We start from the raw sequence: 26,431 nt of genomic DNA, 5'->3' as shown, positions 1-26,431 counted from the left end.
CTTATGATTTCCCAGGAATACTCAACAAACTTATGCCTCTGTAAATTGAACACTCAACTTAATCCCCTTTGCCTTTGTACAGTGGCACTATGCATGCATTCCAACAATCCTCAGGCACTTTACTATGGTCCATACATACATTAAATATCCTTACCAACCGATCAACAACTCATTCACCCCTTTTTTAGTAAATTCCACTGCAATACCATCGAAACCCGTTGCCTTGCTGGATTTTATCTTCGGCAAGGCTCTCACTACTTCTCTCTTCATCAAATCATTTTTCCTAACCCTCTCACCTCGCACACTACCCCGACCAGAACACTATATATCTGCCACTCTATTATCAAACACATTCAACAAACCTTTAGAATTCTCACTTTATCTCCTCACTCCATCACTATCTTTTATCACTTCCCCACTTGATCCCTTCACCAATGTTTCCATTTGTTCTCTTGTCTTATGCACATCATTTACCTCCTTGTAAAACATCCTTTTATTCTCCCTAAAATTTAATGATATTCTCTCTCCCTAACTCTCATTTGCCCTTTTTTTCTACTCTTGCACCTTTCTCTTGACCTCCATATGCTTTATTTTATACATCTCCCAGTCATTTGCACTACTTTCTTGTGAATATTGTCCAAAAACCTCTCTTTTCTCTTTCACTAACACTCTTACTTCTTCATCCCATCACTCACTACCCTTTCTAATCTGCCCATCTCCCACCTTTCTCATACCACATGCATCTTTTGTGCAAGCTATCACTGCTTCCTTAAATACATCCCATTCCTCACCCACTCCCCTCATGTCATTTGCTGTCACCTTTTGCCATTCTACACTCAATCTCTTCTGATACTTCCTCACGCAAGTCTCCTTTCCAAGTTCACTTACTCTCACCACTCTCTTCTCTCCAACATTGTCTCTTCTTTTCTGAAAACCTCTACAAATCTTCATTTTCGCCTCCACAAGATAGTGATCAGACATCCCTCCAGCTGCCCCTCTCAGTACACTAACATCCAAAAGTCTCTCTTTTCCTCGCCTATCAATTAACAAGTAGTCCAGTAATGCCCTTTGACCATCTCTCCTACTCACATATGTATACTTATGTATATCTCTTTTTAAACCATGTATTCCCAATCACCAGTCCTTTTTCAGTGCATAAATCCACAAGCTCTTTACCATTTCCATTTACAACACTGAACACCCCATGTACACCAATTATACCCTCAACTGCCACATTACTCACTTTTGCATTTAAAATCACCCATCACTGTAACTTGGTCTTTTTGCTTTAAAGTTTTCTAAAACACTCTCAACGCTCTGAAAACACATGCCTCCCCTTTATTTTTTCTTTTCATGACCAGGTGCCTTTAAACATGAATAATCCGCCATCTCTCTCCCACCACTTTGTTTTTAAACCCCAAACCCCTCTAGAATTTACTCTTACACTCTGTCCCCATACTCCCCCAACTCCCGGCCCCCAGGAGTATTGCTACTCCTTCCTTTGCTCTTGCCCTCTCCCCAACCCCTGACTTTACCCCATATTTTAATTAACTTTTTTTCATAAATTTCACCATTTCCCACCATTTATATAAAAGTAAAAAATTAAAACCCCGGAAAAATTCTTTGGGGCCTGGATGTGGAAAGGGAGCTGTGGGTTTTGGTCATTATTACATGCAGGGTAGAGACGGGGTGTAAAAGAAAGTGGCCTTTGGTTTTTTTTTTCCCTAGCGCTACCTCGCAAAACATTTTTTGGGGGGAAAGGGGGTTTTTTTCTTCATGGGGGGGGGGTGGGGGTTTGGGAAAGAATAAAGGGGAAAAGTATGAAATTTTTGTCTTGGGATTGGGAAAGTAAAGTATAAGTCTGTGCATTTTTTAATGTATAAAAAGTTTAGATGTATAGGGATTTTTTTGCGAAGGTGGACGTGATGGGAAAATACCTGTGTAGGGGGGGGGTTGGGCCATTCTTTCCCTCGTTTCCCCTTGGGGCTATTTTGGGTAATTTCGGGAAAAAAGCAAAAAAAGGGAAAATTAATAAAAAAATAAGCTTGCATAGTGCCCTAAAAAAAAAAAAAAAAAAAGGGGTAAAGGTAGTCCCCAATTACAGAGGTATAATTTGTTGAGTATTCCCCGGGGAAAAAAAAATGGGATTGGGATTGGAAATTTAGAAGGGGGAAGGCATGTACATAAACATCCCAAATTTGGGGGAAAAGCCCGTGTGGTTTTTCCCGAAAATGGGAGAGGATATGTGGATCCCGGTGTTTTGGGTTTGAAGAATGTATGTGAGAAATACTTAGAAAAGCAAATGGATTTGTAATTTGCATTTATGGATCTGGGGAAGGCATATGAAAGAGTTGATAGAGAGGGTCTGTGGAAGGTATTAAGAAAAATTGTGTGGAAGGCCCAATTGTTAGAAGCAGTAAAAAGTTTTAAACCCAGGATGTAAGGCATGTGTAAAGGGTAGGGGGGAGAGGAAAATTTTTTGGGGGTCAGGAATGTAGGTTTTTTCGGCAGAGCTGTGTGATGTTCCCCCAATGTTTTTTTAATTTTTTTATGGATTTTGGGGGTTTTTAGGAGGTTAATGCAAGAGTTTTTGGAAAAAGGGGGAAGTAATGCAGTTTGTTGTGGGGGGAGAACTTGGGGAAAAGGGGTCATTTTTTGGTTTTCTGAAGGGGAAAAGTGCCCGGGGGCTTGGGGGGGCATTTGAGAAACTGGGGAGGGAAGGGTGGTGACTGAAATTTTTGGGAAAGGGGGGAAAGAAAAAATTGAGAGTAAATGTTTAATAAGAGCAAGGTTATTAGGTACAGTAGGGTTGAGGGTCCCAAAATGAATTGGGGGGGTAATTTTTAATGGAGAAAAACTGGGGGGAAATGAAGTCGTTTGATATCTGGGAGGGGAAATTTGGGGAGCAATTAACCAGGGGCAAAGGGAAAATTTATAGGGGTGGGGGAGGGGGCGAAAATTTTGGGAGCGTTTAAAATGTGTGGAAGGGGCAAGGGAAAATTATCTTGGGAAAGGGGAAAAAAGGGGGTATGTTTGAAGGAATAAGGGTTTTTCCAAAAAAATGTTAATGGTTGTGGCGTGGGCTTTTAAAAGAGTTGTCGCAGGAGGGGGATGTGCTAAAAAGAGATGTTTTTTGGGGCAATAGGGGGGTGTAGGTGGTTTTTATCGAGTAAGTAATAATGGGGAAGAGGGGTTTTTGGTATTAAAAAAAAAAATTTAAATTTAGAGAGCAAAGAGGGTTTTTGAAAGCCCTTTTGGGCACATGGGAGAAAAGAGTGAGGAGGGGATTGGGCCCAAAAAGGATATATGGGTCAAAAGAAGGAGGGAACGAGGTTGAAGTGGGAAAACCAAAATTTGGGGGTGGAAAAAATGGGGTGAAAAAGGGTTTTGAGTGATTGGGGGCCCGACATGCAGGGGGTTGAAAACCCCAAGGAATAAAGGAAATTGGGAAAGATGTGGGTATACGGGGTTGGGGCATGCTATCAATGGGTTGAACCAGGCAATGTGAAAGTGGGCTGGGTAAAAACCATGGAAAGTTGTTTGGGGCCCCGGGTGTGGAAAGAGAGCTTTTTTTTTAGGTGCTTTATTACTTTACAAACTAGAGACTGAAATGGGGGAACGAAAAGTGGGCCTTTTGTTGTCTTTTTTTAGCGCTACCTCCGGGGACACAAAAGGGAAAGGGGGTTTTAATTTCCCCTGGTTGGGGAGGTGGCGATGGGGAAAAAAAAAAAAGGGAGAAAAGTTTGAATTTTTTGTTTTCTTTTGTTATAAGAAAAAGTCTGTGTGTGTATTATATGTGTAATTGAAATTATGGGAATGGATATTTGGTGGTGGGCGTGTAGGGATATAACATGGTATTTTGGGGGGTTTGGGTTTTGGGGCCCTTTTTTTCGTCTGTTTCCCCTTGCCCCCTAAACCCCAAAAAACACAGGAACAGCGACAAAGCCAAAAAAAATTTAAAAAAATAAAATATTTTTTTATTATTTTATTAAAACTTTGGGCGCTGCTCCCCGTTTTCGAGGGAGCCAAGGAAACAACCCAAAAAAATGGCCCCAACCCCCCCCCCCTACACATGTATATAATACTCCCACACGCAAATAAAACATAAACCCACACCGCTTTCCATGGTTTACCCCAGACGCTTTACAGGCCCCTTTATTCAATTTCCCCTGACAGCACGTCAAAAACCCCGGTTTACCCATATAAATATATAATATCTTTTTCACTCCATCTTTCCACCTCCAATTTGGTCTCCTGCTTCTCCTTGTTCCCTGCATCTCTGACACATATAACCTCTTTGTCAATCTTTCTTCACTCATTCTCTCCATATGTCCATACCATTTCAACACACCCTCTTCTACTCTCCCAACTATATTCTTTTTATTTCCACAAATCTCTCTTACCCTTACATTACATACTTGATCACACTACGTCACACCACATATTGTCCTCAAACATTTCATTTCCGACACATCCACCCTCCTCTGTACAACCCTATCTATAGCCCATGCCTTGCACCCATATAACATTGTTGGAACTACTGTTCCTTCAAACATACCCATTTTTTGCTCTCTGGGATAATGTTTTCTCCTACACATTCTCCATCGCTCCCAGAACCTTTGCCCTCTTCCCCACCTTGTGACTCACTTCCGCTTCCATCCGCTGCTAAGTCCTCTCCCAGATATCTAAAACACTTCACTTCTTCCAATTTTTCTCCATTCAGACTTACATCCCAGTTAACTTGTTCCTCAACCCTACTAAACCTAATAACCTTGCTCTTATTCACATTTACTTTCAGCTTTCTTCTTTCACACACTTTTCCAAACTCAGTCACCAACCTCTGCAGTTTCTCTCACGAATCAGCCACTAGAGCTGTATCATTGGCAAACGACAACTGACTCACTTCCCAGGCCCTCTCTCATCCACAATAGACTGCATACTTGCCCCGTCTCCAAAACTCTTGCATTTACCTCCCTAATTAGCCACCCCATCCATAAACAAATTAAACAACCATGGGAACATCACACACCCCTGCCGTAGACAGACATTCACTGGGAACCAGTCACTCTATTCTCTTCCTACTCGTACACATGCCTTACATCCTTGGTAAAAACTTTTCACTGCTTCTAGCAACTTACCTCCCACACCATACACTCTTAAAACATTCCACAAAGCATCTCTCTCAACCCTATCATATGCCTTCTCCAAATCCATAAATGTTACATACAAATCCATTTGTTTTTCTCACGTACATTCTTCAAAGCAAACACCTGATCCACACATCCTCTGCCATGCTGCTCTTGCCCAGTCTGATGCTCTATACATGCCTTCACCCTCTCAGTCAATACCCTCCCTTATGATTTCCCAGGAATACTCAACAAACTTATGCCTCTGTAAATTGAACACTCAACTTAATCCCCTTTGCCTTTGTACAGTGGCACTATGCATGCATTCCAACAATCCTCAGGCACTTTACTATGGTCCATACATACATTAAATATCCTTACCAACCGATCAACAACTCATTCACCCCTTTTTTAGTAAATTCCACTGCAATACCATCGAAACCCGTTGCCTTGCTGGATTTTATCTTCGGCAAGGCTCTCACTACTTCTCTCTTCATCAAATCATTTTTCCTAACCCTCTCACCTCGCACACTACCCCGACCAGAACACTATATATCTGCCACTCTATTATCAAACACATTCAACAAACCTTTAGAATTCTCACTTTATCTCCTCACTCCATCACTATCTTTTATCACTTCCCCACTTGATCCCTTCACCAATGTTTCCATTTGTTCTCTTGTCTTATGCACATCATTTACCTCCTTGTAAAACATCCTTTTATTCTCCCTAAAATTTAATGATATTCTCTCTCCCTAACTCTCATTTGCCCTTTTTTTCTACTCTTGCACCTTTCTCTTGACCTCCATATGCTTTATTTTATACATCTCCCAGTCATTTGCACTACTTTCTTGTGAATATTGTCCAAAAACCTCTCTTTTCTCTTTCACTAACACTCTTACTTCTTCATCCCATCACTCACTACCCTTTCTAATCTGCCCATCTCCCACCTTTCTCATACCACATGCATCTTTTGTGCAAGCTATCACTGCTTCCTTAAATACATCCCATTCCTCACCCACTCCCCTCATGTCATTTGCTGTCACCTTTTGCCATTCTACACTCAATCTCTTCTGATACTTCCTCACGCAAGTCTCCTTTCCAAGTTCACTTACTCTCACCACTCTCTTCTCTCCAACATTGTCTCTTCTTTTCTGAAAACCTCTACAAATCTTCATTTTCGCCTCCACAAGATAGTGATCAGACATCCCTCCAGCTGCCCCTCTCAGTACACTAACATCCAAAAGTCTCTCTTTTCCTCGCCTATCAATTAACAAGTAGTCCAGTAATGCCCTTTGACCATCTCTCCTACTCACATATGTATACTTATGTATATCTCTTTTTAAACCATGTATTCCCAATCACCAGTCCTTTTTCAGTGCATAAATCCACAAGCTCTTTACCATTTCCATTTACAACACTGAACACCCCATGTACACCAATTATACCCTCAACTGCCACATTACTCACTTTTGCATTTAAAATCACCCATCACTGTAACTTGGTCTTGTGCATCAAAGTTGCTAATACACTCTCAACTGCTCTGAAAACACATGCCTCTCATGATCTTTCTTTTCATGACCAGGTGCATAAGCATGAATAATCGCCCATCTCTCTCCATCCACTTTGTTTTACCCCCACCACTCTAGAATTTACTCTTACACTCTGTCACATACTCCCACAACTCCTGCCTCAGGAGTATTGCTACTCCTTCCTTTGCTCTTGCCCTCTCACCAACCCCTGACTTTACTCCTATATATATATTCTTTCTTTCTTTCATACTATTCACCATTTCCCACCATTTATATATATGTATATAAACCATGGAAAGTTCTGTGGGGCCTGGATGTGGAAAGGGAGCTGTGGTTTCGGTGCATTATTACATGACAGCTAGAGACTGAGTGTGAACGAAAGTGGCCTTTGTTGTTTTTCCCTAGCGCTACCTCGCACACATGAGGGGGAAGGGGGTTTTTACTTCATGTGTGGCGGGGTGGCGATGGGAATGAATAAAGGGAGACAGTATGAATTATGTACATGTATATGTATGTATGTATATGTCTGTGCATGTATATATATGTATACGTTGAGATGTATAGGTATGTATATTTGCGTATGTGGACGTGTATGAATATACCTGTGTATGTGGGTGGGTTGGGCCATTCTTTCGTCTGTTTCCTTGCGCTATTTTGCTAATGCGGCAAAAGAGCAACAAAGCAAAATTAATAAAAAGATAATGCTTGCATAGTGCCATAGTGCAAAGGCAAAGGGGATAAAGGTGAGTCCTCAAATTACAGAGGTATAAGTTTGTTGAGTATTCCTGGGAAATTATATGGGATGGTATTGATTGAGAGGGTGAAGGCATGTACATAGCATCAGATTGGGGAAGAGCAGTGTGGTTTCAGAAGTGGTAGAGGATATGTGGATCAGGTGTTTGCTTTGAAGAATGTATGTGAGAAATACTTAGAAAAGCAAATGGATTTGTATGTAGCATTTATGGATCTGGAGAAGGCATATGATAGAGTTGATAGAGATGCTCTGTGGAAGGTATTAAGAATATATGGTGTGGAAGGCAAGTTGTTAGAAGCAGTAAAAAGTTTTAATCGAGGATGTAAGGCATGTGTACGTGTAGGAAGAGAGGAAAGTTATTGGTTCTCAGTGAATGTAGGTTTGCGGCAGAGCTGTGTGATGTCTCCATTGTTGTTTAATTTGTTTATGGATTGGGTTGTTAGGGAGGTGAATGCAAGAGTTTTGGAAAGAGGGGCAAGTATGCAGTTTGTTGTGGGTGAGAGAGCTTGGGAAGTGAGTCAGTTGTTGTTTGCTGATGATACAGTGCTGGTGGCTGATTCATGTGAGAAACTGCAGAAGCTGGTGACTGAGTTTGGTAAATGTGTGAAAGAAGAAAGTTGAGAGTAAATGTGAATAAGAGCAAGGTTATTAGGTACAGTAGGGTTGAGGGTCAAGTGAATTGGGAGGTAAGTTTGAATGGAGAAAAACTGGAGGAAGTGAAGTGCTTTAGATATCTGGGAGTGGATTTGGCAGCAGATGGAACCATGGAAGCAGAAGTGAATCATAGGGTGGGGGAGGGGGCGAAAATTCTGGGAGCGTTGAAGAATGTGTGGAAGTCGAGAACATTATCTTGGAAAGCAAAAATGGGTATGTTTGAAGGAATAGTGGTTCCAACAATGTTATATGGTTGTGAGGCGTGGGCTATAGATAGAGTTGTGCGCAGGAGGGTGGATGTGCTGAAAATGAGATGTTTGAGGACAATATGTGGTGTGAGGTGGTTTGATCGAGTAAGTAATAATAGGGTAAGAGAGGTGTGTGGTATTAAAAAGAGTGTAGTTGAGAGAGCAGAAGAGGGTGTTTTGAAATGCTTTGGTCACATGGAGAGAATGAGTGAGGAGAGATTGACCAAGAGGATATATGGGTCAGAGATGGAGGGAACGAGGTTGAAGTGGGAGACCAAATTGGAGGTGGAAAGATGGAGTGAAAAAGATTTTGAGTGATTGGGGCCTGAACATGCAGGAGGTTGAAAGGCATGCAAGGAATAGAGTGAATTGGAATGATGTGGTATACTGGGGTGGACATGCTATCAATGGATTGAACCAGGGCATGTGAAGTGTCTGGGGTAAACCATGGAAAGTTGTGTGGGGCCTGGATGTGGAAAGAGAGCTTTGGTTTCGGTGCATTATTACATGACAGCTAGAGACTGAGTGGGAACGAATGTGGCCTTTGTTGTCTTTTCCTAGCGCTACCTCGCACACATGAGGGTGAGGGGGTTGTTATTCCATGTGTGGCGAGGTGGCGATGGGAATGAATAAAGGCAGACAGTGTGAATTGTGTGCATGTGTATATATGTATATGTCTGTGTGTGTATATATATGTGTACATTGAGATGTATGGGTATGTATATTTGCGTGTGTGGACGTGTATGTATATACATGTGTATGGGGATGGGTTGGGCCATTTCTTTCGTCTGTTTCCTTGCACTACCTCACAAACTCAGGAGACAGCGACAAAGCAAAATAAATAAATAAATATAAATATTTTATTATTATTTTATTATACTTTGTCGCTGTCTCCCGCGTTTGCGAGGTAGCGCAAGGAAACAGACAAAAGAAATGGCCCAACCCCCCCCATACACATGTATATACATACGTCCACACACGCAAATATACATACCTACACAGCTTTCCATGGTTTACCCCAGACGCTTCACATGCCTTGATTCAATCCACTGACAGCACGTCAACCCCGGTATACCACATATAAATATATATATATATATATATATATATATATATTTTTTTTTTTTTTTGCCCGTCTCCCGCGTTTGCGAGGTAGCGCAAGGAAACAGACGAAAGAAATGGCCCAACCCACCCCCATACACATGTATATACATACGTCCACACACGCAAATATACATACCTACACAGCTTTCCATGGTTTACCCCAGACGCTTCACATGCCTTGATTCAATCCACTGACAGCACGTCAACCCCGGTATACCACATCGCTCCAATTCACTCTATTCCTTGCCCACCTTTCACCCTCCTGCATGTTCAGGCCCCGATCACACAAAATCTTTTTCACTCCATCTTTCCACCTCCAATTTGGTCTCCCTCTTCTCCTCGTTCCCTCCACCTCCGACACATATATCCTCTTGGTCAATCTTTCCTCACTCATTCTCTCCATGTGCCCAAACCATTTCAAAACACCCTCTTCTGCTCTCTCAACCACACTCTTTTTATTTCCACACATCTCTCTTACCCTTACGTTACTTACTCGATCAAACCACCTCACACCACACATTGTCCTCAAACATCTCATTTCCAGCACATCCATCCTCCTGCGCACAACTCTATCCATAGCCCACGCCTCACAACCATACAACATTGTTGGAACCACTATTCCTTCAAACATACCCATTTTTGCTTTCTGAGATAATGTTCTCGACTTCCACACATTCTTCAAGGCTCCCAGAATTTTCGTCCCCTCCCCCACCCTATGATCCACTTCCGCTTCCATGGTTCCATCCGCTGCCAAATCCACTCCCAGATATCTAAAACACTTCACTTCCTCCAGTTTTTCTCCATTCAAACTCACCTCCCAATTGACTTGACCCTCAACCCTACTGTACCTAATAATATATATCTTTTTTTTTTTTTTTGCTTTGTCGCTGTCTCCCGCGTTTGCGAGGTAGTGCAAGGAAACAGACGAAAGAAATGGCCCAACCCACCCCCATACACATGTATATACATACGTCCACACACGCAAATATACATACCTACACAGCTTTCCATGGTTTACCCCAGACGCTTCACATGCCTTGATTCAATCCACTGACAGCACGTCAACCCCGGTATACCACATCGCTCCAATTCACTCTATTCCTTGCCCTCCTTTCACCCTCCTGCATGTTCAGGCCCCGATCACACAAAATCTTTTTCACTCCATCTTTCCACCTCCAATTTGGTCTCCCTCTTCTCCTCGTTCCCTCCACCTCTGACACATATATCCTCTTGGTCAATCTTTCCTCACTCATTCTCTCCATGTGACCAAACCATTTCAAAACACCCTCTTCTGCTCTCTCAACCACGCTCTTTTTATTTCCACACATCTCTCTTACCCTTACGTTACTTACTCGATCAAACCGCCTCACACCACACATTGTCCTCAAACATCTCATTTCCAGCACATCCATCCTCCTGCGCACAACTCTATCCATAGTCCACGCCTCGCAACCATACAACATTGTTGGAACCACTATTCCTTCAAACATACCCATTTTTGCTTTCCGAGATAATGTTCTCGACTTCCACACATTCTTCAAGGCTCCCAGAATTTTCACCCCCTCCCCCACCCTATGATCCACTTCCGCTTCCATGGTTCCATCCACTGCCAGATCCACTCCCAGATATCTAAAACACTTCACTTTCATCCAGTTTTTCTCCATTCAAACTCACCTCGCAATTGAATTGACCCTCAACCCTACTGTACCTAATAACCTTGCTCTTATTCACATTTACTCTTAACTTTCTTCTTTCACACACTTTACCAAACTCAGTCACCAGCTTCTGCAGTTTCTCACATGAATCAGCCACCAGCGCTGTATCATCAGTGAACAACAACTGACTCACTTCCCAAGCTCTCTCATCCCCAACAGACTTCATACTTGCCCCTCTTTCCAAAACTCTTGCATTCATCTCCCTAACAACCCCATCCATAAACAAATTAAACAACCATGGAGACATCACACACCCCTGCCGCAAACCTACATTCACTGAGAACCAATCACTTTCCTCTCTTCCTACACGTACACATGCCTTTTTTTGCTTCGTCGCTGTCTCCTGCTGTCTCTCGCGGGAGACAGCGACAAAGCAAAATAAATAAATGAATAAATAAATATATAATTATGTATTACTGATATAAATGGAACAGTGAGCATGTTACTGGTTTTATGGTCAAATTGCAGCAATATCCTCAACTGCATAGGTATATGTGGATGATAAACTAAATGCAACATCGTCTGTTAGTGGTCTCACTGGTGCTAAGTCATCAACCTCAAAAGTTTTATCATAGAGACTTCTGGGGTGCTTATTTCATCAGAATGTGACATTTTTTTTTTTTTTTTCATGCTATTCGCCATTTCCCGCATTAGCGAGGTAGCGCTAAGAACAGAGGACTGGGCCTTTGAGGGAATATCCTCACCTGGCCCCCTTCTCTGTTCCTTCTTTTGGGAAAAAAAAAAAAAAAAAAAAAAAAAAAAGTGACATGAGAACAAAATGATAATACAGGCATTGCGCTGTAGCTTTGATACATTTGTACTTTGGTAGAACCTGCTGCCTGCAGGGCAGTGCACACCACTTCCACTTCCTGCCAAGGAACACTGCATACTCCAAATGAACCTTGCTTCCTCCATGGCTATGGGTTTGTTGTTTTCCTGAAGGACAGTTCTCCTTTAGTAATGCAAATAAACCATTTTAATAACAATAGAGTAAAATTGTAGAAGAGCTTTCAAAAATAAATGTAGGCTATGTTTTGTTAACACTACTGTATATGCTTCACTCACAACATTTCTTGTACGTTATGTTACATCTTAACCTGCACATCAGTCATCACACACTTGCTGTCTGTAGATCAGTACATGTGAATTGTTACAGGGAAAAGTTTTAATGATCTTTCAGTAGAATAGATTTTGAATCAAGATTTTGATTAGAATTTACATTCTTTCTGCCCCAGGAGCCCCTTTTGTATTTATTAAACTCCTGTAGTACTCAAAAAGCCAGCTACATCTGCTGGGTTGGACCATAGGTCATAAAGAAGTGATGATGTGTGTGTATCTATGTGGAAGAGTGTGGGCATCTAAACCATAAGTGTTTGGTGCCTTCATTTTCGCTGTTGATTGTGGGCATGAATGCTCCTGGAATGTGTTGAATCATTGTTTGCTGTATAGGGATGAGTTATTTCCAGAGTGTAGAAGGGAAAGTGTGATTTGCTTTTTTGGAGAGAGTGGTTAATGATGGATGTGGTGTGTAAGACTGAGTTGGGTGAGTTGTTTAGTACATGTCAGGTCATTTCAGAGTGTGCTTTGTCAGTGTCATGTTTACTGGAGATAGGAGGATCTGTGGGTAGGTGTTTGCTAAAGTGTAAGGCAGAGGAAGGATTTTTATTTCTGCTTAGGGATGGTAGTTAGTTATGAAGTGTTTTGGGTGGGAAGGGTCTTGTGTGTGCTGTTGCAAATAATTGAGTGCTGAGCATTTTGAAATGGGATGTTATTGGGAGAATCTTTGTTTCATTGTGTTAGTGTTGAGCATTTATAGTTGCTGAGCAGTCACTGATTGTGCATGTGTTCTATTTTGTGTGATTTGCAGCATGCAAAATAAAGATATAAGATTTCTTTCATGATTTGATAACTTGTTTATAGGTATGACACTTATTTTATGCAGTTTCTTTAATTTGTGTACAATGGATTTAAAATTTCAGGCGTTTCATATGGAACTTCTTCCGCTTGGAGAATGAACACATTAACAACTGTGGTAAATTCAGAGCTGTACGTGACATTTCAGTAATTCCCATGGATGCTTCTGATCAAGCTCAAGTGAGTGTACCTATTTGCATTTGTATAATGTTGATATTTCTGTCTGAAATCGTAGGTTGCTTTGGTAATGTATTTAAGTAGTATTGTATTAATATTATTACAGTTTTTTCTGCATCTAATTGCCCTCTAATTTTAGAGAGGTAGTTTCAGAAACAAACAAAATCCATTTTTTGTATGCGCCCAATCTCTAACTGTCACGTTTAATATGCAGAAACCAGAGACTACCATCCACATCCAATTCCGATTCAGCCTATTGAAAACATGTTGTCCCCTGTATACCTCATCATTTAAAACTAGTCTATCTGTGGTATGCCACTTGCCATCCTTGGTATATACCTCATTTCTTAAACTCGGTCTATTTATTGTTTGCTACTAACTTACTAGAATGTTAAGGCTCTCATACTCCAGAGCCTTCTTCACTCCTTTCTTCCATCTCATTCTTGGTCTCCCAAACATATTCTTACATTTTTATTATTTGTTCAATCAAACCACCTCAAATCTCATATTTTTCTCAAATATTTTATTTTTTTGCTTCCATCCTCTGCACAAATTCATATAAAAGCCATGTCTTGCATTCATCGTTAGGATTACTATACTTTCAAATATATCCATTTTTGTCGTTCCAGGTAATAACCTCTCTTTCCACACATTCTTTAATACTCCCAGTACCCTTGCACCCTATGACTCATTTTTGCTTCCACAATTCCATATGCTGTCATGTTCACACTAAGTTTCTAAAACACTTCACTTCAAGATTTTCACCATGCAAAATCACACACCCAATTAACCTGTCCTCTACCTTGCTGAACCCAATAACCTTGCTTTTTTTTTTTTAACATATACTCTCAACATCCTTCCTTTACACACTCCCAATTTCAGTTACCAACTTCAGCAGTGTCTCACTCAGTGCTTTGCCATCAGCAAACAACATCTGCCATATTTCCCAGGCCCTCCCTCACCCCTTGCACGCTGCATACTCTCCCCTCTCTTCAAGACTCGTGTATTTGCTTCCCACACCACCCTTTCCATAAAAGAATTAAACAGCCATGGTGACATCAAACATCCCTATCACAGACCAACTTTCACTTGGACCACTCACTCCTTTTCTTTCTACTCTTTTGCCCTACACCCTTGATAAAATCTTTCCACAGCTTTAGGTAACATTCCTTCCACACCTTTACATTCCTCCCACACCTTTAATTGTTAATACCTTCCTTAAGGCATCTCTATCAACCCATTCATTTGCTTTCACAACATCCATAAATACCATGTTCACATTCATCAGTTTCTGTAAATATTTCTAACATACATTCGTTAAAGTAGACACCTCATCCCCACATCCTCTACCACTTCTAAAACCACAATGCTCCTCCCAGATCTTATGTTCTGTACATGCCTTTACCCTCTTAGTCACTACTTCATTGAAACTTACCAGGTACACTCAACAGACTTATACTAATGTAGTTTGAATATTCCTTTGCTCTCCATGCTTTTATACAGTGACACTATACATGCAGTTCACCAGTCATCAGGAACCTCACCATAATCCATACATGTATTGAAAATTATAACTATCCAATCAAAAATGCAGATACCCCCTTTCTTCAGAAATGCAACTGCAATACCACCCACTCCAGCTGCCTTGCCACATTTCATCTTGCACATGGCCTTCATTGCCTCTTCCCTCTTCATCAAACCTCACCATTGCTATTATGTTTTTCATCCTTGATCACTGTTTCCTGTGTTAGAGTTTTTGTCTGGAGCAGATGCAGAAAGGCCACTTCAGCTCACATCCATTCTCTAGCTTTCATATGTAATGCACTGAAATCACAGCTCCCTATTCACAGCCAGGCCCCACAGACTTTTCCATGGTTTACCCTGGAAGCTTCATATTCCCTTGTTCAGTATATTCTTATTATTTTTTCTCATACATATTCACCACTTCCTGTGTTAGTGAGGTAGCATTAAGAACAGATGACTGAGCCTCAGAGGAAAAAATCCTCACTTAGCCCCTTTCTCTGTTACTTCTTTTGGAAAATTAAAACAGGAGGGGAGAATGTTCTCCCCCCCCCCCTTCTCCTGCCCCTTGTAGTTGCCTTCTATGACATGCAGGGAATATGTGGGTGCTTTTCTTTCTCCCCTATTCCCAAGGATGAATTATCATTATTATTGTTTTTTATTATTATTAAGTAATGAAAAAGGTAAGAGAGATGTGTGGAAAGAAAAAGAGTGTGGGTGGGAGAGCAGAAGAGGGTGTGTTGAAATGGTTTGGATGTATGGAGAGAATGAGTGAGGAAAGGGTGACAAAGAGTTTACTGATCCTCACTCACTCCAACTCTCATTTTCCCTCTTTTTCAACCCCAATACCTTCCTTTTAACTCCTGCCACTTTCTCATATATCCCCCAATCATTTGCATTCCTTCCCAGTAAGTTTTAACTAAATACCTCCCCTTTTCTTTCCCTAGCAAGTTTATGTATTCATCTCACCACTCACTACCATTTCTTTTCTTTTCCCCTCCCACCTTTCTAATTCTGCATGCATATCTCCTACATGAAAGCATAATGATAATAAAAAAATTTATTTTTTCTATTATTTTATTATACTTGATTACTGTTTCCCACGTCAGTGAGGTGGTGCTAGAAAACAGACAAAGAATAACCCATCCACTCGTATACACAGTGTGTACATAAATGCCCATACACATACATATACATACACATACATACACTTACTCAGACATATACATGTATACACATGTACTTACATATTCGTACTTGTTGCCTTCAGTACATTTCCGGCACCATCCCATCCCATAGGAAACAGCATCGCTGCCCCCTGCTACAGCAAGGTAGTACCAGCAAAACAGACAAAAAAGGCCGCATTCGTTCACACTCAGTCTCTAGCTGTCTTGCGTAATGCACTGAAACCACAGCTCCCTATCCACATCCAGGCCCCCCAGACCCTTCCATGGTTTACCCCAGACATTTCACATGCCCTGTTTCAGTCCATTAAAAGCTTGTTGACCCTGGTATACCACATCATTCCAATTCACTCTACTTCTTGCACTCCTCTCACCCTCCTGTATGTTGAGGCTCCAATCGTTCAAAATCTTTTTCACCATCCTTCCACCTCAAATTGGTCTCCCACTTCTCCTTGTTACCTCCACCTCAGGCACATATATCCTCTTTGTCAACCTTTCCTCACTTATTCTCTCCATATGTCCAAACTATTTCTACACCCTCTTCTGCTCTCAACCACACTCTTTTCATTACCAAACATCTCTCTTACCCTTCCATTACTTACTTGATCAAACCACCTCACGCCGCTTATTGTCCTAACCACTTCATATTCAACACATCCTTCCTCTTTTGTGCAACCTTATCTATAGCCATTGCCTTACAACCATATGATATTGTTGGAACTACTATTCCTTCAAACATACCCATTTTTGCTCTCCGGGATAATGCTCTCTCTATCTACACGTTTTTCATTGCTCCCACAACCTTCACCCTTTCCCCCACCCTGTGACTCACTTCTGCTTCCATGGTTTCATCCACTGCTAAGTCCACTCCCAGATATCTAAAACATTTCACTTCCTCCAATTTTCTCCTTTCAATTTTCATCCCAACTAACTTGTCCTTCAACCCTACTGAACCTAATGACCTTGCTCTTATTCACATTTACTCTCAGCTTTCTCCTTTCTCACACTTTTCCAAATTCAGTCACCAACCTCTGCAGTTTCTCACTCAAATCAGCCATCAGTGCTGTATCATCAGTGAATAACTACTGGCTCACTTCCCAGGCCCTATCATCCCCAACAGACTACATACTCAACCCTCTCTCAAAAACTCTCACATTTACCTCCGTAGCCGCCTCGTCCATAAACAAATTGGATAAGCATGGGGACTTCACACACCCCTGCTTCAAACCGACCTTCACTGGTAACCAGTCACTGTATCATCAGACACACTCAACATACCTTCAAAATACTCTCCATCTTTCTCTCACTTCATCACTACCTATAATCACCTCCCCCTTGCCCCCTTCACTGATGCTCCTATTTGTTCTCTTGTCTTACACTTGTTATTAACCTCCTTCCAAAACATCTTTTTATTCTTTCTCACACCAACTCTCATTTGCCCTCTTTTTCAACCCTCGCACCTTCTTCTTGACCTCCTGCTGGTTTCTTTTATACATTTCCCAGTCATTTGCACTCTTTCCTTGCAAATATCATCCATACGCTTCTCTTTCTCTTTCACTAACAACTTCATTTCTTCATCCCACCACTCATTACCCTTTCTAACCCTCCCACCTCCCACCTTTCTCATGCCACATGCATCTTTTGAGTGAGGAAAGATTGACCAAAAGGATATATGTGTCAGAGGTGGAGGGAACGAGGAGAAGTGGGAGACCAAATTGGAGGTGGAAAGATGGAGTGAAAAAGATTTTGAGTGATCGGGGCCTGAACATGCAGGAGGGTGTAAGGCGTGGAAGGAATAGAGTGAATTGGAACGATGTGGTATACTGGGGTCGACGTGCTGTCAATGGATTGAACCAGGGCATGTGAGGCATCTGGGGTAAACCAGGGGCCTGGATGTGGAAAGGGAGCTGTGGTTTCGGCGCATTATTACATGACAGCTAGAGACTGAGTGTAAACGAATGTGGCCTTTGTTGTCTTTTCCTAGCGCTACCTCGTGCACATGAGGGGGGAGGGGGTTGTTATTTCATGTGTGGCGGGGTGGCAATGGGAATGAATAAAGGCAGACAGTATGAATTATGTACATGTGTATATATGTATATATATGTATGCGTTGAGATGTATTGGTATGTATATTTGCGTGTGTGGACGTGTATGTATATACATGTGTATGTGGGTGGGTTGGGCCATTCTTTCGTCTGTTTCCTTGGGCTACCTCGCTAACGCGGGAGACAGCGACAAAGTAAAATAAATAAATAAATAATCTTTTGACCATCTCTCCTTCTCACATACGTATACTTATGTATATCTCTCTTTTTAAACCAGATATTCCCAATCACCTGTCTTTTTTTTTTGGCACAAATTCACAAGCTCTTCACCATTTTCATACACAACACTGAAATACCCCATGTACACCAGTTATACCCTCAACTGCCACATTACTCTCCTCTGCATTTAAATCACCCATCACTCATACCTGGTCTTGTGCACCAAAGCTGCTGACACACTCACTCAGCTGCTTCCAAAACACTTGCCTCTCATGATCTTTCTTCTCATGACCAGTTGCCTAAGCACCAACAATCACCCATCTCTCTCCATCCTCTTTCAGTTTTACCCATATCAATCTAGAATTTACTTTCTTACACTCTATCACACCCCCTCTCTGCTCCTGCTTCAGGAGTAGTGCTACTCCTTTCTTAGCTCTTTTCCTCTCACCATCCCCTGACTTTATTTCTAAGACTTTTCCAAACCACTCTCCCCATTACCCTTGAGCTTCATTTCACTCAGAGCCAGAACATCCAGTTGTCTTTCCTCAAAAATTCTTCCCACATATTTCCTGCATGTCATAGAAGGCGCATAAATAGGGTGGGAGCGAATGGCTGGAAACCTTCCCTTTGTACTTCAATTTCTAAAAACGAAACAGAAGAAGGAGTCAAGCAGAGAGTGCTCATCTTCCTCGAAGGCTCAGATTGAGGATGACTGAATGTGTGTGGATGTAACCAAGATGAGTCAGTTGTTGTTCGCCGATGATACAGCTCTGGTGGCTGATTCGAGTGTGAAACTGCAGAAGTTGGTGACTGAGTTTAGAAAAGTATGTGAAAGGAGAAAGTTGAGAGTAAATGTGAGTAAGAGCAAGGTCATTAGGTTCAGTAGGGTTGAGGGACAAGTTAATTGGGATGGAAGTTTGAATGGAGAAACATTTGGGAGTGGACTTAGTAGCGAATGGAATCATGGAAGCGTAAGTGAATCACAGGGTAGGGGAGGAGGGAAAAGTTCTTGGAGTAATAAAGAATATGTGGAAGAAGCAAATATGGGTATGTTTGAAGGAATAGTAGTTCCAACAATGTTATATGATTGCAAGGTATGGGCTATAGATAGGCTTGTAAAGAGGAGGGTGGATGTGTTTGAAATGAAATGTTTGAGGACAGTATGTGGTGTGAGGTGGTTTGATTGAGTAAGTAATGAAAGGGTAAGAGAGATGTTTGGAAATAGAAAGAGTGTGGTTGAGAGAGCAGAAGAGGGTGTGTTGAAATGGTTTGGACATATGGAGAGAATGAGTGAAGAAAGACTGACAAAGAGGATATATTTGTCAGAGGTGGAGGGAACAAGGGGAAGTTGGAGACCCAGTTGGAGGTGGAAGCATGGAGTGAAAAAGATTTTGAGCAATCTGGGCCTCAACATACAGGATGGTGAAAGGCATGCAAGGAATAGAGAGAACTGGAACAATGTGGTATACCTGGGTCGATGTGCTGTCAGTGGACTGAACCAGGGCATGAGAAGTGTCTTGAGTAAACCAAGGAAAGGTATGTGGGGCCTGGATATGGATAGGGAGGTGTGGTTTTGGTGCATTACACATGACAGCTAGAGACTGAGTGTGAACGAATGTGGCCTTTTTTATCTGTTTCCCTGGCGGTACCTCGCTGAAGTAGGGGGTAGCGATGCTGTTTCCTGTGGGACGGGGTAGTGCCAGGAATGGATGAAGGCAAGCAAATATGAATATGTAGATGTATATATATGTATATGTCTGCATATGTGTATGCATATTTATGTATATGTTGATATGTATATGTAGGTATATGTGCATGTATGAGTGTTTATGTATATATATGGGTATATGAGTGGATGGGCCATTCTCTCTTGATCCAGTTCCTTGTGCTTCCTCTCTGACATGGAAAACAGCCATCAAGCCTAATGAATATAATAAAATCTTTATTATTATTATTTTTTTATTTATGTATTTATATTTATTTTGCTTTGTCGCTGTCTCCTGCATTAGCGAGGTAGCGCAAGGAAACAGACGAAAGAATGGCCCAACCCACCCACATACACATGTATATACATACACGTCCACACACGCACATATACATACCTATACATCTCAGCGTATCCATATATATACACACACAGACATATACATATATACACATGTACATAATTCATACTGTCTGCCTTTATTTATTCCCATCGCCACCCTGCCACACATGAAATTCCAACCCCCTCCCCCCGCATGTGCGCGAGGTAGCACTAGGAAAAGACAAAAAAGGCCACATTTGTTCACACTTAGTCTCTAGCTGTCATGTATAATGCACCGAAACCACAGCTCCCTTTCCACATCCAGGCCCCACAAAACTTTCCATGGTTTACCCCAGACACAGCACATGCCCCGGTTCAATCCATTGACAGAACGTCAACCCTCGTATACCATATCGTTCCAATTCATTCTATTCCTTGCACGCCTTTCACCCTCCTGCATGTTCAGGCCCCGATTACTCAAAATCTTTTTCACTCCATCTTTCCACCTCTAATTTGGTCTCCCACTTCTCCTCGTTCCCTCCACCTGTGACACATATATCCTCTTTGTCAATCTTTCCTCACTCATTCTCTCCATGTGACCAAACCATTTCAAAACACCCTCTTCTGCTATCTCAACCACACTCTTTATTACCACACATCTCTCTTACCCTTTCATTACTTACTTGATCAAACCACCTCACACCACATATTGTCCTCAAACATCTCATTTCCAACACATCCACCCTCCTCCACACAACTCTATCTATAGCCCACGCCTCGCAACCATATAACATTGTTGGAACCGCTATTCCTTAAAACATACCCAATTTTGCTTTCCAAGATAACGTTCTCAATTTCCACACATTTTTCAATGCTCCCGGAACTTTCGCCCCCTCCCCCACCCTATGATTCACTTCTGCTTCCATGGTTCCATCCGCTGCCAAATCCACTCCCAGATATCTAAAACACTTCACTTCCTCCAGTTTTTCTCCATTAAAACTTACCTCCCAATTGACTTGTCCCTCAACCCTACTGTAACCACTAACCTTGCTCTTATTCACATTTACTCTCAGCTTTCTTCTTTCGCACACTTTACCAAACTCAGTCACCAGCTTCTGCAGTTTCTCACCCGAATCAGCCACCAGCTCTGTATCATCAGCAAACAACTGACTCACTTCCCAAGCTCTCTCATCCACAACAGAATGCATACTTGCCCCTCTTTCCAAAACTCTTGCATTCACCTCCCTAACAACCCCATCCATGAATTAAACAACCATGGAGACATCATGCACCCCTGCTGCAAACCAACATTCACTGAGAACCAATCACTTTCCTCTCTTCCTACACGTACACATGCCTTACATCCTTGATAAAAACTTTTCACTGCTTCTAACAACTTGCCTCCCACACTATTTATTCTTAATACCTTCCACAGAGCATCTCTATCATATGCCTTCTCTAGATCCATAAATGCTACATACAAATCCATTTGCTTTTCTAAGTATTTCTCACATACATTCTTCAAAGCAAACACCTGATCCACACATCCTCTACCACTTCTGAAACCACACTGCTCCTCCCCAATCTGATGCTCTGTATATGCCTTCACCCTCTCAATCAATACCCTCCCATATAATTTCCCAGGAATACTCAGTAATTTGAGCACTCACTTTTATCCCCTTTGCCTTTGTACAATAGCACTATGCATTCATTCCGCCAATCCTCAGGCACCTCACCATGAGTCATACATACATTAAATAACCTTACCAACCAGTCAAAAATAGTCACCCCCTTTTTTAATATATTCCACTGCAATACCACCCAAACCCGCTGCCTTGCCGGCTTTCATCTTCCTCAATGCTTTTACTACCTCTTCTCTGTTTACCAAATCATTTTCCTTAACCCTCTCACTTTGCACACCACCTCGACCAAAACACCCTATATCTGCCACTCTGTCATCAAACACATTCAACAAACTTTCAAAATACTCACTCCATCTTCTCACATCACCACTACTTGTTATCACCTCCGCATTAGCCCCCTTTACTGAAGTTCCCATTTGTTCCCTTTTTTTACGCACTTTATTTACCTCCTTCCAAAACATCTTTTTATTCTCCCTAAAATTTAATGATACTCTCTCACCCCAACTCTCATTTGCCCTCTTTTTCACCTCTTGCATCTTTCTCTTGACCTCCTGCCTCTTTCTTTTATACATCTCCCACTCATTTGCATTATTTCCCTGCAAAAATGGTCCAAATGCCAACCTCTTCTCTTTCACTAATAATCTTACTTCTTCATCCCACCACTCATTACCCTTTCTAATCTGCCCACCTCCCATGCTTCTCATGCCACAAGCATCTTTTGCGCAAGCCATCACTGCTTCCCTAAATACATCCGATTCCTCCCCCATTTTCCTTAAGTCCTTTGTGTTCACCTTTTTCCATTCTGCACTCAGTCTCTCGTGGTACTTCCTCACAGAAGCCTCCTTCCCAAGCTCACTTACTCTCTCCACTCTCTTCACCCCAACATTCTCTCTTCTTTTCTGAAAACCTCTACAAATCTTCACCTTTGCCTTAACAAGATAGTGATCAGACATCCTTCCAGTTGCACCTCTCAGCACATTAACATCTAAAAGTCTCTCTTTCACGCGGCTATCATTTAACACGTAATCCAATAATGCTCTCTGGCCATCTCTCCTACTTACATACGTATACTTATGTATATATCTCTTTTTAAACTAGGTATTCCCAATCACCAGTTCTTTTTCAGCACATAAATCTAGAAGCTCTTCACCATTTCCATTTACAACACTGAACACCCTATGTACACCAATTATTCCCTCAACTGCCACATTACTCACCTTTGCATTCAAATCACCCATCACTATAACCCGGTCTCGTGCATCAAAACTACTAACACACTCACAGCTGCTCCCAAAACACTTGCCTCTCATGATCTTTCTTCTCATGCCCAGGTGCATATGCACCATTAACCACCCATCTCTATCCATCCACTTTCAGTTTTACGCATATCAGTCTAGAGTTTACTTTCTTCCACTCTATCACATACTCCCAACACTCCTGTTTCAGGAGTAGTGCTACTCCTTCCCTTGTTCTTGTCCTCTCACTAACCACTGACTTTACTCCCAAGACATTCCGAAACCACTTTTCCCCTTTACCCTCGAGCTTCGTTTCACTCAGAGCCAAAACATCCATGTTCCTTTCCTCAAACATACTACCTATCTCTCCTTTTTTCTCATCTTGGTTACATCCACACACATTTAGACACCCCAATCTGAGCCTTTGAGGAGGATGAGCATTCCCCGCGTGAATCCTTCTTCTGTTTCCCTTTTAGAAAGTTAAAATACAAGGAGGGGAGGGTTTCTAGACCCCCGCTGCTGTCCCCTTTAGTCACCTTCTACGACACGTGAGGAATGCATGGGAAGTATTCTTTCTCCCCCATCCCCAGAGATGATTATTATTATTATTAGGCTTATGATAGAGTTGATAGAGATGCTCTGTTGAATGTTTTAAGAGTATATGGTGTGGGAGGTAAGTTGCTAGAAGCAGTGAGAAATTTTTATCAAGGATGTAAGGCATGTGTACGAGTAGGAAGAGAGGAAAGTGGTTGGTTCCCAGTGAATGTTGGTTTGTGGCAGGGGTGCATGATGTCTCCATGGTTGTTTAATATGTTTATGGATGGGGTTGTTAGGGAGGTAAATGCAAGAGTTTTGGTGAGAGGGGCAAGTATGCAGTCTGTTGTGGATGAGAGAGCTTGGGAAGTAAGTCAGTTGTTGATTGCTTATGATACAGTGCTGGTGGCTGATTCGAGTGAGAAACTGCAGAAGTTGGTGACTGAGTTTGATAAAGTGTGTGAAAGAAGAAAGCTGAGAGTAAATGTGAATAAGAGCAAGGTTATTAGGTTCAGTGGGGTTGAGGGACAAGTCACTTGGGAAATAAGTTTGAATGGAGAAAAACTGGAGGAAGTAAAGTGTTTTAGATATCTGGGAGTGGATTTAGCAGCAGTTGGAACCATGGAAGCAAAAGTGAGTCACAGGGTTGGGGAGGGAAGGAATAGTGGTTCCTACAATGTTATATGGTTGGAAGGCATGGGCTATAGATAAGGTTGTGCAGAGGAGGGTGGATGTGTTGGAAATTAAATGTTTGAGGTGGTTTGATCAAGTAAGTAATGAAAAGGTAAGGGAGATATGTGGTAATAAAAAGAGTGTGGTTGAGATAGCAGAAGAGGGTGTTTTGAAATGGTTTGGTCACATGGAGAGAATGAGTGAAGAAAGATTGACAAAGAGGATCTATGTGCCAGAGGTGGAGGGAACGAGGAGAAGTGGGAGACCAAATTGTAGGTAGAAGGATAGATTGAAAAAGATTTTGAGTGATCGGGGCCTGAACATGCAGGAGGGTGAAAGATGTGCAAGGAATAGAGTGAATTGATGATTGTGGTATACTGGGATGGACGTTCTATCAATGGATTGAAACAGGGCATGTGAAGCGTCTGGGGTAAACCATGGAAAGTTTTGTGTGGCCTGGATGTGGAAAGGGAGCTGTGGTTTCGGTGCATTGCACATGACAGGTAGAGACTGAGTGTGAACGAATGTGGCCCTTGTTGTCTTTTCTTAGCGCTACTTTGTGCGCGCGCAGGGGGAGGGGGGTGCCATTTCATGTGGGGTGGGGTGGCAATGGGAATGGATGAAAGCAGCAAGTATGAATATGTTCATGTGTTTACGTGTATATGTCTGGGGAGGTGATAACAAGTAGTGGTGATGTGAGAAGGAGATGGAGTGAGTATTTTGAAGGTTTGTTGAATGTGTTTGATGATAGAGTGGCAGATATAGGGTGTTTTGGTCGAGGTGGTGTGCAAAGTGCGAGGGTTAGGGAAAATGATTTGGTAAACAGAGAAGAGGTAGTAAAAGCTTTGCGGAAGATGAAAGCCGGCAAGGCAGCAGGTTTGGATGGTATTGCAGTGGAATTTATTAAAAAAGGGGGTGACTGTATTGTTGACTGGTTGGTAAGGTTATTTAATGTATGTATGACTCATGGTGAGGTGCCTGAGGATTGGCGGAATGCGTGCATAGTGCCATTGTACAAAGGCAAAGGGGATAAGAGTGAGTGCTCAAATTACAGAGGTATAAGTTTGTTGAGTATTCCTGGCAAATTATATGGGAGGGTATTGATTGAGAGGGTGAAGGCATGTACAGAGCATCAGATTGGGGAAGAGCAGTGTGGTTTCAGAAGTGGTAGAGGATGTGTGGATCAGGTGTTTGCTTTGAAGAATGTATGTGAGAAATACTTAGAAAAGCAAATGGATTTGTATGTAGCATTTATGGATCTGGAGAAGGCATATGATAGAGTTGATAGAGATGCTCTGTGGAAGGTATTAAGAATATATGGTGTGGGAGGCAAGTTGTTAGAAGCAGTGAAAAGTTTTTATCGAGGATGTAAGGCATGTGTATGTGTAGGAAGAGAGGAAAGTGATTGGTTCTCAGTGAATGTAGGTTTGCGGCAGGGGTGTGTGATGTCTCCATGGTTGTTTAATTTGTTTATGGATGGGGTTGTTAGGGAGGTGAATGCAAGAGTTTTGGAAAGAGGGGCAAGTATGAAGTCTGTTGTGGATGAGAGAGCTTGGGAAGTGAGTCAGTTGTTGTTCGCTGATGATACAGCGCTGGTGGCTGATTCATGTGAGAAACTGCAGAAGCTGGTGACTGAGTTTGGTAAAGTGTGTGAAAGAAGAAAGTTAAGAGTAAATGTGAATAAGAGCAAGGTTATTAGGTACAGTAGGGTTGAGGGTCAAGTCAATTGGGAGGTGAGTTTGAATGGAGAATAACTGGAGGAAGTGAAGTGTTTTAGATATGTGGGAGTGGATCTGGCAGCGGATGGAAACATGGAAGCGGAAGTGTATCATAGGTTGGGGGAGGGGGCGAAAATTCTGGGAGCCTTGAAGAATGTGTGGAAGTCGAGAACATTATCTCGGAAAGCAAAAATGGGTATGTTTGAAGGAATAGTGGTTCCAACAATGTTGTATGGTTGCGAGGCGTGGACTATGGATAGAGTTGTGCGCAGGAGGATGGATGTGCTGGAAATGAGATGTTTAAGGACAATGTGTGGTGTGAGGTGGTTTGATCGAGTAAGTAACGTAAGGGTAAGAGAGATGTGTGGAAATAAAAAGAGCGTGGTTGAGAGAGCAGAAGAGGGTGTTTT

At 41.9% G+C, this 26,431-nt stretch overlaps 1 protein-coding gene across 7 annotated transcripts in view; it reads left to right on the top strand.

Moving 5' to 3' along the window:
* Positions 1–26,431, top strand: part of LOC139750313 (solute carrier family 53 member 1-like) — a 186,994-nt gene that overhangs the window by 97,973 nt on the left and 62,590 nt on the right. For all 7 annotated transcript variants that reach the window (XM_071664969.1, XM_071664968.1, XM_071664975.1 and 4 more), the window contains exon 13: positions 13,113–13,227. In XM_071664969.1, the coding sequence (XP_071521070.1) occupies positions 13,113–13,227 (115 nt within the window). The remainder of the gene's footprint in view (positions 1–13,112; positions 13,228–26,431) is intronic.

This window comes from Panulirus ornatus, chromosome 9 (assembly GCF_036320965.1).
Source record: "Panulirus ornatus isolate Po-2019 chromosome 9, ASM3632096v1, whole genome shotgun sequence".
Classification (NCBI taxonomy): domain Eukaryota; kingdom Metazoa; phylum Arthropoda; class Malacostraca; order Decapoda; family Palinuridae; genus Panulirus; species Panulirus ornatus.
This window is presented reverse-complemented; position numbering and strand designations above follow the sequence as displayed.